The 13,315-nt window shown below is 34.5% G+C and overlaps 1 protein-coding gene across 1 annotated transcript; it reads left to right on the top strand.

The window, feature by feature from the left end:
* The first annotated feature begins 3,569 nt into the window (after positions 1-3,569).
* On the top strand, positions 3,570-3,935 carry LOC109163547 (putative B3 domain-containing protein At1g78640). The gene has a single exon (XM_019312296.1). The coding sequence runs from the start codon at positions 3,570-3,572 to the stop codon at positions 3,933-3,935; it is 366 nt and encodes a 121-aa protein (XP_019167841.1).
* Positions 3,936-13,315: the final 9,380 nt, after the last annotated feature.

Genomic DNA, 13,315 nt, shown 5'->3' with positions numbered 1-13,315 from the left:
TCAGCCTAAATAGTTTGCACCACATAAATTACTTATTATTATTATTATCATTATTATTATCATTATCATTATCATAATAATAATAATAATAATAATAATAATAATAATAATAATAATAATAATAATAATAATAATAATGATTAATGGAAAAGTTACATTGATGTCTTTGTTGGCTGGTTTTGACGTCGCGGATTTCTTCCTTGCATGTGAGCATGATCAAATTCTTGAGAATATTATTGATGATAGATCATACAGAGAACAGAGAAATTGCAGGCTTGCAGCCAATGGTGAAATTGGAAGGGAAGATATTGTTGATGTTTTATTGAGATTGAAAGAGCGTGGGGAGCTTCAATTTCCACTCACGCATGACAACATCAAAGCAGTTATTATTGCAAGTCTTTTACTTATTTCATCAGTCCCATTTTGTGTATCTTATTTACTATTTATTGGTCAAATCAATTCTTTCTTTATTTGCTTATTTTCTTTAGTAATTTTAATTAATTTTTAATTTAAATTTTTTTTGTGTTTAATAGTACTTTTAATATAGTTTCTAAATATATAAATTTTATATACTAATACTAAACTTAATATTATGAAAAATGAAATTGAAAATAACTTTAGTCAAACTTTAACCTAACTAGAGAAACAAAATGTGATTTGTTCTTTTTTTTTTTTTTTTTTTTGAAAGCAAAGCAACCGTGTATTATTGAAGCAAAGCAGAAATATAGTCAAGATGGATAGCGTCTCGGGACATAGAGCAAGCCTGAGTGAAGGCCGCAGAAACAAGTGTATGAGCAGATAAATTAACCGATCTAGGAACTAAAGAAACAAAGCAAGAATTAAGAGTAGACATAGCCTTTCTACAGTCTTCAACAACCAAACCAACAAAGGGAAAGATAGCAATTTGCGTAGATGATAGGCAGGTAAGTAGCTCGGAACAGTTAGTGATGATCTCAACATATAGTATACCCCGATCTTAGTCAGGATAGCGCCTCCTTGCAAGCCAAACCTTCTGCCATGAGTGGTAAAAAGCATCCCAGAAGTACACCGTTGGCCGCTGCCGCGTAACCTCCGCCCGGCATGAACATGACAACGCCGAACGTTTCTTCTCCAGTCGATGGGCGGTACCCAGCGTCGACGAAGCACCTGGGCAGAACTAGCCTCGGTATAGCTGGAATGGCCGTTGGAGCTGCTGTCGCCTCAGCTCGCCGCGCTGATGGACTTGGTTCCACGCCATCAAGGCCGACTTCGCCACCTACCAAACTCTCTTCGAAAATGGCAGTGACCCTTCCCAGACGGCAGTGTTCCTTGCCCTCCACACGTGATAAAGAGTTGCTACAACCAAGCCAACATTATCTTCATTCATACAATTCATCATGTTCTTAAACCACACAGTGAATGTGTTGCCGATAATGTTAGAGATAGGAATAGGGGATTCATTCCAAACAAGTTGAGTAAATTCACAGAGAAGGAGGGCATGCATAGTATTCTCATGATTAAGATCACACATAGAACACAAAGAATCCACCTCCACTCTCTTTAAAATCAGATTTGAAGTAGTGGGAAGGATATCATTGAGGGCTTTTCACAAGAAAGCCTTCCATTTGGGAGGGACTTTAATCTTCCAAAAAGGAATCCATTTATCAAAATCATCAGGTTGGGTCTCAAACTCGCCAATTATGCGCTTATAGTCATTTTTCACCAAATAACTTCCCCTCGGGTGTCCCTGCCAAAACCAAGAGTCCTCATACCCTGGACTGGCTGGGATCCTAAAGATACGGACCACGTCCCTGGGAATAAAAGTGTCAGACAAGATAGAGTGATCCCATGTATTCGTGTCCAAGTCAATTAAACCTGCAACCAGAGAACCAACTCATGGGGCATAGTGGTTTGAACCATAGGAGAAGGGTCATCAGGAGCCAGGGATGATCCTAAATAAAAGTAGATTTACCATTACCAATTCTACACCTCACCCCCTACAAAACAAATCATGTGCAGCCATAATATTACGCCAACAAAAACTTGAGTTGTTACCCACGGTAGCATTAATAAAAAAGGACTTAAGAAAATACATTGCCTTATAAATTCTTGCTACTAAGAACTCTGGTTCAGTTAGAAAACACCATATTTGTTTGCCTAACATAGCAAGGTGGAAAGTACGCAGATCCTTAAAATTATTATTATTATTATTATTATTATTATTATTATTATTATTATTATTATTATTAGGGAATGTGAATTTGGGGCGTCAGAATGATGTAAAGAAACCAATTTTCTTTATTATTATTAGTTGTGGCGGCACACTACTGGAAATTATGAAATTTTCGACAATTTGAAAGTAATCTTAAATCAAGTCGTAAGTAAAAGGTGATCGGAAATAGCAACAAAGGTTTTTTCGAATACCAAAAATGGTCGGAACAAGGCTTTCCATAGTTTCTAGCAGTGAGAAGCTTTGATTTGGTTAAGGAAATAAAGTTTCATTACACTCCAAACTATATATATATATATATATATATATATATATATATATATATATATATATACTAATAAGAGCCCAAGAGAGTTAAGCCTATAATAAAAAGATATTTGAAAAAATTAGCTATTTAGATTAACATGTAAAATGACCTAAGGGTATATATATATTTAATAATAATAATAATAATAATAATAATAATAATAATAATAATAATAATAATTGTTTAAAAAAAATAAAAAAAAATATAATTACGCTAATCATATTAACTACTTAGGTAATTTATTGACAAAAAGAGTATTCAAATCACACAACAAATTGAAGTGGGAAACTATCTCGCAATGTCCTTATTTGACAATCAGCAGTTGACTCTTTAATATTAGTATATATTTAATATTTTATGCCCTAATTTTTATTTGCTCTCCCTTATATCTGGTATTTGGTTTCAACCATACCAATACAATTATTTTATTGACAATTATAATCAATCTTGACTATATTATCTTGCATTTGTAAACTTAAAATTACCTATTTAAATATGCAAATTTAACCTTCAATTATCTATGCATGAATAATTTTAATATAATCTTACAAAAAAACATGGACATTATCTCAATCGCGCAATGCACTTAAAAAAACTAGTTTGTATAATAAATTTACATTATTTCAAAAGGCCATGACACCCGTACGTTGACAGCTGCTAATAACTGCGCAACCCTAATCCCACCGGAATTAGAATTACGTTTTACGGCTCTATAAGTTGGCGTTTAATTTCCTCTTTCTCATCACTCACAAACATCTTCTAATCTGCACTTTGATTTGTTATTAACGAACAGAGTGTAATGGAGAACCTGTCTTCTTCAACAACCATTATGGCGTCGGATCACTCTGTTTCCACCGTTCCTCTCAGTTTATCTCTACACCCATCTCCAAGATTTCACCTATACGCTCGTATCTCCATCAACACTTTCAAACCCATCCTTATCTGCCACAATATTTGAAGATTTCTTGCCATACAAGAAACGAAAAAGACAGGAAGTTGACGAACCCAAACCCAATAAGACAGAAGAATATTGTTCACATTCAACAATAACATATGACGAGGGAGTGGCCAAGAAACAGAGGGTGGAAACCCCTCCAACAGAACTACGTCAACAGTTCATCAAGGTTGTTGTTGGCTAAAGACGATGTGAAGAAATACGTTCTGCCATTGATGGATGAGGAGAGGTGCGCAACTTGTCAAAGCAGGGAAGGATTAAGAGTCAAAATCTGGGATTTGGACACCTTTTCTGAGCATGAGCTTAGCCTGAAGCAATGGAAGACTCGCAGCTTTCTGCTCACAAGCAACTGGTCTATGGAGTTTGTGAAGAGAAGGAATTTGCAGGAAGGTGACTGCATTGGGTTGCTATGGGACACTCAACATCTAAGGTTCTTCTTCCAGAAGTTCAATACCCAGTCTTAGATGTTATTGTGCAGTGATTAACTAAATGAAATTTTGGTAGGATTCTCTGTGCTTTAGGGCTTGTTGTACTGCTTTCACTAATAGTACTTTAGGATTCACTCTGACGTACAATGTAGTATTCCACTGCTTTCACTAATAGTACTGTAGGATTCACTCTGAGTACAATGTAGTATTCCACTATCGTTCTAACAGGGTCATCTTCTATTTTAGAGAATCATAATTATGCCGCTTAATCACAAGTTCTTTGGCATAATATTGATTTATCATTTACAAATAAATATAATGTTTGTATACTGATTTTATCATTTTCAAACATTATATTTATTTTGTATGAGATGCTATATTAGGGTTGGAAATAGGCAAGGATAGTATGTTTATGGATTTAATTATAAATTTTGAAAATTTAAGGGCTTAATTGACTTTTTAATAAAAGTTCTTAGGCTTATTTGACCCTTTTCCCTTTATCTACAAATCTAATAAGAGCTAATAATGTTAGCCCTTAACTGGAACAAAAAAATGTCGGTCATAGTGGTTTCTTAAAATGAATGGTTCATATTATTTTGATTTAAGTATTTTTTTTAATGATTTTCCTTATTTATCCTCTATTATATTATTTTCTTCCATTAAATAACCCTAAATTCCATTAGTATAAACTTTAGTAACGGAATATTCCGTTAACTATTTATTATTCTAAACATACTCATTAATTTTAGAGAAAATTTCAATTTTGATCATATGACTATAGAGGTCTTGTTAATTTCAGCCCTTGACTTTCAGAAGTGCCAATTTAGTACTTTGACTATGTAACTTTTGTCAATTTTGATCACTCCGGCCAAATTGCCGGCTAAATTTGGCCGAAAAATTTTAATTGGTCAAATAATGAGGGTATTTTAATCATTTTACTCCCATTCTTTCTTCTCCGACGAGTCCTTCCCTTTTCTACAGTTCCGGCGATTGTCTTTTCTCCATTTCCGGCAACATCCTCTGCTCATTGCCGTAAAAGTACCCAACAATACTCAAACCCTTATCACCATAGTACTCCTCTATCTAAAAAAAAAAAAAAAAGAAATACTAAATTTTTATCAAGAGCTAACCATTGAAGCCTAAACCTAAAATATCATTTTAAAAAATGAAAATTGAGAGTGGAAGAGAGGGACTAAATTAGTGACTTCGACGGCGTCGCCGGTGGGTGAGGGACGGTCGAGGAGAAAGCCGTTGACGACAGAAGATTTGTGCTTGAGGGCATGGAGGACAAGCTTGATGTAGGCGTTTTGGTGTTGTTTTCTCTCTGGTATAGTGCAGCCGCAACATCCTCCATCACTTTCATCCTCGCGACCTCGCCGGCGGCGGCGTAAAACAGATCCCAAGCAGCTTCCTCCATCATTTTCATTGCATTCGCCGGAAACGGGAGAGAAAGGGATGAACTTGCTTGGGAAGAAGAAAAGAGACGTGAAATGACCAAAATATCCTTATTATTTTAATTATTAAAATTTTCCGGCGAAATTTGGCCGGAGTGACCAAAATTGACAAAAATTGCATAGTTAAGGTACTAAATTGACATTTTTGAAAGTCAAGAGCTGAAATTAACAAGACCCATATAGTCATAGGACCAAAATTAAAATTTTCTCTTAATTTTATAAGAAAGGTCTTAGGTTCGAACCTCATCCCAATTAGAGTTAACATAATTGTTAAACATATATTATGAATATGTTAAAATAATTTATTAAAAAATATATAATATAAAATTTAACATAAACTTTGGTCAAATAATTAGCCCGACTAAATACATAGCATTCAAAGTTAAGCATCAAAGATTATAAATCTGGAACTTTAAAAATCATTTGATTTTCTTGATATTTTTTAAAAGAAATTTAGGTTAAGTTTATTATTATTATTATTAATATTATTATTATTAATATTATTTTTATTATTATTATTATTATTATTATTATTATTATTATTATTATTATTATTATTATTATTATTATTATTATTATTTTATTATTATTATTATTATTATTATTATTATTATTATTATTATTATTATTATTATTATTATTATTATTATTATTATTATTATTATTATTATTATTATTATTATTATTATTATTATTATTATTATTATTATTATCTTCTTCTTTTGATTATTTAAAACAAAACTTAATATTTCAATTATGCTTTTGCATAATTGGAATAATTTAGGTTATTATGGTATTAATATTTTTTGTATTTTTTTTATAATGGTACAATTGTACATTACTTTACAAATATTATACTATTATTTTTTTAAACAAAATTGTTTTTACATCATTGTCAGCCTTGTGCGGCCTAACTACAAAGTTGTTGATCGTAAATACAGTTACACATTATGGACTCTAAGCCGGTAGGACCATTTTTCAAATAATTGACAATGTTAACATCGTACTAGCTCCAATTGAACAAGTTTGAACATCAAAATTTTATCAATGCATGAAAACTTCTAAAGAAATTTGTAAGTTAATTTTTACTATATCATTATAACAATATCTATTGTAACCATATTATTTATTTATTTATTATCATTCTCTATTGACAGCAATTGTAGCAATTGTCATTTACAAACTCTCAGAATAATTTGTCACAACAAGGAATGAAAATTTTTAAAAAAAAATCATTGATTTCATTATTGTTGATGAAAAGTATGTACGACACTTTATTACTCTTATTAAATTAAAAAATAATAAAAATAAATTAGTAGCTACAACAAAAATTAATGCATATCCATTTAATATTTTAATTAATTTAAAATTTTATAAGAAAGGTCTTAGGTTCGAACCTCATCCCAATTAGAGTTAACATAATTGTTAAACATATATTATGAATATGTTAAAATAATTTATTAAAAAAATATATAATATAAAATTTAACATAAACTTTGGTCAAATAATTAGCCCGCCTAAATACATAGCATTCAAAGTTAAGCATCAAAGATTATAAATCTGGAACTTTAAAAATTATTTGATTTTCTTGATATTTTTAAAAGAAATTTAGGTTAAGTTTATTATTATTATTATTATTATTATTATTATTATTATTATTATTATTGTTATTGTTATTGTTATTGTTATTGTTATTGTTATTATTATTATTATTATTATTATTATTATTATTATTATTATTATTATTGTTATTATTATTATTATTATCTTCTTCTTTTGATTATTTAAAACAAAACTTAATATTTCAATTATGCTTTTGCATAATTGGAATAATTTAGGTTATTATGGTATTAATATTTTTTGTATTTTTTTTATAATGGTACAATTGTACATTACTTTACAAATATAATACTATTATTTTTTTAAACAAAATTGTTTTTACATCATTGTCAGCCTTGTGCGGCCTAACTACAAAGTTGTTGATCGTAAATACAATTACACATTATGGACTCTAAGACGGTAGGACCATTTTTCAAATAATTGACAATGTTAACATCCTACTAGCTCCAATTGAACAAGTTTGCACATCAGAATTTTATCAATGCATGAAAACTTCTAAAGAAATTTGTAAGTTAATTTTTACTATATCATTATAACAATATCTATTGTAACCATATTATTTATTTATTTATTTATTATCATTCTCTATTGACAGCAATTGTAGCAATTGTCATTTACAAACTCTCAAAATAATTTGTCTCAACAAGGAATGGAAATTAAAAAAAAAAATCATTGATTTCATTATTGTTGATGAAAAGTATGTACGACACTTTATTACTCTTATTAAATTAAAAAATAATAAAAATAAATTAGTAGCTACAACAAAAATTAATGCATATGCATTTAATTAATTTAAAATTAGATGTCTATAATGCTTTATTTTAAAAAAAATATTCATTATAAAAAAATTTAAAAGAAATATAATTTCATTAGTTATATTATCTTTATTTTCTATAATTCAAAGATTCCTTACCTTCAAATTTATTAATTTATTATATTTATTACATTGTCCATTGTATTCTTTCTACATTATTGTAACACCCCACTTTTCTAACTCTTAATCACAAATCTAAACCACAATTGTCATAAACTAAGCAGCAGAATTAGATAACTAGTGGGAATGTCACCGCCACAACCACCACTCCGTGGTGATTGCACAGGCTAGGGGGGGGGGGGGGGGGGGGGGAGGTGTAGAACTAGAAATAAAATAAATATCTAACATCCATACTAATTACTGAAAGTCATAAGGGGGAAAAAGTCACCCGAAAAGTCTACATCATCAATGTCAACAAAACATCACAAGTCTAACATCTGATGGATAACGACAAAAATAAGTCAATAAGAGTTTAGACATCTCAATCTAAAAGACTAGTCTAACTCGATCACTTCTCACTGCTGGGCCCACCTAACAGGGGTTTTACAAGAAACACATAAACAAATAGGAAAACACGCGTTAGCACGAAGCTAAGTATAACCACACTCAACCCTGTAAAGTACTATAGAATATACTTTGAAAACATTTGATTTCACTCGTATACAACAAACTCATCTCATAGACAGCTTAGTCATATCACATACTTTCTAGATGCTTGCAACCTATAATATCAACAGGCATGCTTCGATATATAAGACTTAACAACTTAGATACTTCAACATGTAAACTTCACAATAAACTTAACAAGCAACTCATGCTTACAAGTAGTATCATGCTAATAAACCATACAACAGGTATTCTCATGCTCTCAAATTCTGATCACATAAACTGGAGATACAAGGATTCAAATATAACTAAACTATCATGCTTGATAAACAATCTTAAATCGACATTCTCATTGTACAATCTCATACGATACTCTACTCAAGTGCAATCTTGTGCAATACTATAGTCATATGCAATCTTATGCAATATTAAACTCATATGCAATCACATGCAATACTATACTCATATGCAATCATGTGCAATACTATACTCGTATGCAATCTCGTGCAATACTATAAATATACTCCTACGCTCGTTGTAAAATAGAGTACTTTCTGTGGAGGTCTCATTGAGTCATAAATGACTTGCTTTCTTTCTTTCTTTCTTTCTTTAGAGTCGCAATGACTCACTTCTTTCTTTCTTAGAGTCGCAATGACTCATTCTTTCTCTTTTAGAGTCTCAAGACTCATAGTTTCTCTTTAAATGGACGAGGTAGGAACTTCATCATAGTGTGAATAAACCTATCTGGGCATGGCGTCTAGCTGACCTAATACTCTGCTCGTCCACCGAACCACTCTCTTGGTTCTATGGTTTAACTCTGTGAAATCAGGTATCGCACTTTTAGTGTGCACACCCCCTGACCAAGATTCCAAGACTAGCGGGCAGTTTCCAACCTCGTAAAGTGGGAATACGCCGCGTTACATATACTGGGACCGCAATGTCCATAAAATCATCCAAGAGGACATAGTCCAAACGGGATCCTCCAAAACCTCACCGATATAGATAATATATAAATATATCTCTCATGCATCAATCTCATGCATGTAACAACTCTACTACTTCTCAATGCATCAAAGAATGATATATCACATGCTTATGGTTTTTTGAAAGTAATACTTGGGCTCACATTGGCCCCTTATGCATTTTTGAAATATGAAATATGTGAGATGCGAAATACTCTATAACATGCTTCTAAACCATGTAAAAATCCATAGAAATTCTCAAGGATATCATATTATACTCAGTTTGCAACATAGCAATTTCTATACATTTCTATCAACAAAACATGTTTCAATTCTCTTTGATCAAATATCACATTTTAGTCATGCTTTCATAATAAGTCATATTCTCAAATGATCATGCCTCTCTACTCAATAAAAAAAATAACATTAGATCACTTAGCCAAGCATTTCTCATACACAGTGAACTCAACATATATATACTGCATAGCAATTCATTCAATAAATTCATCATAACATACTCATTTTTTTATCCAAATTCAACGAGGTCAAAGCCAAAACATGCGTCGAGACGATCCCGAGGTATCGAGCCACAAGGGCCTGTGATACCTGGCCCGAAACGGCACGTAGCTGAGCCACAAGGGCCCGGCCACTGCACAAAAACTTCTCAGATTAATACTCAGGGACCTGGGGCGGGACTCCTCATGAGCCGCTCCATGAGTCCCGTTACATTGTCGGGCCTAGGCAACGGCCCTCTCCTAGGGTCGTGCCCTAGGCCCGGGTAACTCCGGCTCTAGCTGGCGGCCCTCCTGATGGGCCGCGGCTAGGGCCGCTGGTCTGATCTGGTGCACACTGTGTGTGCACCAGATGGGCATTTCATCTGCAAAATTAATCCAAACATGTCCAAAACATTCTCAACAACTCAAGGACCAATACTAGATCACTTCCAAGCATAAACACAAAAAAATCTAATAATTTGTACTCATTTCTACTCAATATCAAAGGCTTCACAGAGTCAAAATCAAAGAGGGAGTCCATGGGGTTATAACTCTTGAAGCTTCTTCTTCTTGTATGGATCTCTACCTCCTCTCTACTCAAACACCACCTCCTTCACCACCTAAACATCTCAAGCACAAACCAAGACTAAGAAACTTCAAAGATTGAAGGCTAAGAGAAGAGGAAACCTTAAGATGGATGGAAAATGAAGGGAGGAAACTTACTGCAATGTTTTCTTGCTTCTATCAGACAAAAACTTGGGAGAAGCAAGGTTGGAGATCAAAGAATAACAAATGGGTAGTGTTGTTTATATAGGGTGCAAAATCCTAGGTAGAAAGCAAATGATTGGGTGAGGGAAAAATGGTAAAAGCTTGGCTAAAATGAGTTCTCAGGCAATGCTTCTTGGAGTGGTGTGGTTCACCTAGCATCATGAACCAAGTACCCGAAAATTTAGGATTTTGGAATAAAATAAGTTTTGGTGTCGAATTAATTTAAAATGCAAGTAAAATAATTTCTTCCAACACCAATTGATCGAAAAAAAAATTTTAATGGAGTGAAAATGGCTATTTTGGAATTTCTTAATATTGGATTTATAAAATAAAATTTCGGGTTGTTACACTTACCTTGTAATTAAATATTAAAGTTAAATACAAAACATGTTATATATATATATATATATATATATATATATATATATATATATATATATATATATATATATATTTATTTATTTATTTATTTATTTATTTACCAAGTATTTTATACAAATATAATAAATATTAATATTTTGTTCAATATTTTCACATGATAACCTACGACACACATCTCGACAAATTATGTTGTGCAACCGTATGCACCATGCATGGTGCACACGGAATTGAATTCATAATTCCTATACTATAGATTCATAATTATTGAACTCTATATTCACAATTACAAAACTCTATGTTAATATTCCTAATTGTTGAACTCTGTATTCACAAATCAAAGAACTATATATTCATTTTTTTTTTTGGATCAGAACGGAGGCGGATACCCAAGAATCAAACACGTCTAAAAAACATTGCTCTTAACTTGTCATGTCTGATGAGCAGGAGCTTCCGAAAGCACTCGACATCCCAGCTGGTGTTCAGTTGCCGTCTTTGCCAAGGTGTCGGCTGCTTTATTGCCCTCGCGGAGAACATGCACAAAATCCACTCGCTGAAAACCCTCTGCCTCCCGCATGCATCTCCAGATTATATTGCATTCTGATCTTGAATCTGTTCCAGCCTTTCGCAGCCTGGTTATCAGCTGCTTGGAATCACTTTCCACCACGAGCCGAGCTACTCCTCAGTCCTTCGCTATGCGCAAGCCATAAAAAACTCCCCACGCCTCCGCCTCTAGCACTTGACATCGACCTATGTTCGACGTAAATCCTGCACACCAACTGCTGTGCTCATCCCGTAACAGCCCCCCACAACCTGCCATGCCATTGGACTTGCAACTTCCATCCACATTTAATTTACACCATCCACTCTCTGGTTTTTGCCAGCCCACTTGCTCCCTCATTACCGTTGTGGTTCTAGTCCCCGGGTGAAACCTCTTGGCAAAAGCTGCCTTAACCTCCACATCATACTTGGTTAGCTAATCTAGCTTGTGTTGTATCGCCATAATCTGCCGCTTGAAAACTCCATCGTTTCTCCACCACCAGATCCACCAAAGCCTTGTACAGAACTGTGCTTGCCAGTTCTCGTCGAAACCGTGTCTCACTTCGCCCTCTAGATTTGTCTCAAGCCATTGGTCCCATTGTAGCGTGTCCAAATGCTCTCTCACTCGCTTGGGAAGCGCGGCTTCCCAAATGCCCTTCGCCGCTGGGCATTCTCTGAAAAGATGTTGTAGATCTTCTACATGTCCTGCACAAAGAAAATAGAAAGGATCCGCAGTTAGTTTTCGTCGAGCTCTCTCTGCATTTGTGAGTACTTTCTTATGTCACACGAGCCAAAGGAACATGCAAACTCCGGCTGGCACTCGGATCCGCCATAACCGTCGCCAAGATTCATCAACAGTGTTTCGAGGGGTGCCCACCAGTAACTCATACATAGAGCTGATTGAGAATTTTCCATTGAGTTCTAAACCCCATCCCATTTCGCCTTCCAGTGATGCGGTCGTTAGAACATGGCCTGCTAAGTTTTCCTTTGCTTCAAGTGGCAACGTGTGCTCCAGAAGTTCCCACTTCCAGCCCCTGGACTCATCCCAATAATCCCGCACCATGGCATAAAGATCAGGAAGCGCAATGGGCACCCTAAGCTGTCCGTAAAGTGGTTTCGACAAGAGCCACTTATCCATCCAGAATTGGGTGTTTTGCCCATTCCGGACTTTGCGCGACACGCCTTTTAGCATGTCCGTCCATGCTGCTTCGATTCCCCGCCATGCATTGGACGCCTTGCGTCGTCCCTGCCTCAAGATATGCAGCTCCCCGGACTTTCTGTACTTAGAGTTTATCGTTTGTGCCCAAAGACTATCACCCGCTGTTAAGAGACGCCATCCCAGTTTGGCCATGTAGGCCGTGTTCAACTCACACAGGCGTTTGAGCCCCAGGCCTCCCGCATCTTTCGCTGTCGTAACTAATTCCCACTTAGCCAGGCTCATCATATTACTCGTTCCACTGCCTCCCCAAATGAAATTTCGCGTCCGTTTTTCGATCTCTAGGCACACTTCTTTGGGGAGATAGGTCGTCTGCATTGTATAGGTAGGTATAGCATTGAGCACTGATTTTGCAAGCACCACCCTTCCTGCGAGTGATAGTGTTTTTGCTTTCCATCCATCCAGCCAACCAGAAATCTTAGTAAGAAGATCCGCATGTGTTGCACAAGTTACCCGGCTGTGGATGGCCAGCTCGCCCAAGTATTTTCCCAAATCGTTGGTCTGCCCAATTCGAAGCCTGCGAGTTATGTCCTCCACTATGTCCGGATTTGTATTTTTGGAGAA

The sequence above is a fragment of the Ipomoea nil genome, unplaced genomic scaffold (assembly GCF_001879475.1).
Source record: "Ipomoea nil cultivar Tokyo-kokei standard unplaced genomic scaffold, Asagao_1.1 scaffold3030, whole genome shotgun sequence".
Lineage (NCBI taxonomy): Eukaryota > Viridiplantae > Streptophyta > Magnoliopsida > Solanales > Convolvulaceae > Ipomoea > Ipomoea nil.
This window is presented reverse-complemented; position numbering and strand designations above follow the sequence as displayed.

What these genes read in the sequence shown, in the direction of transcription:
- LOC109163547 (XM_019312296.1), top strand. Translation starts at nt 3,570, where the DNA reads ATGACGAGGGAGTGGCCAAGAAACAGAGGGTGGAAACCCCTCCAACAG.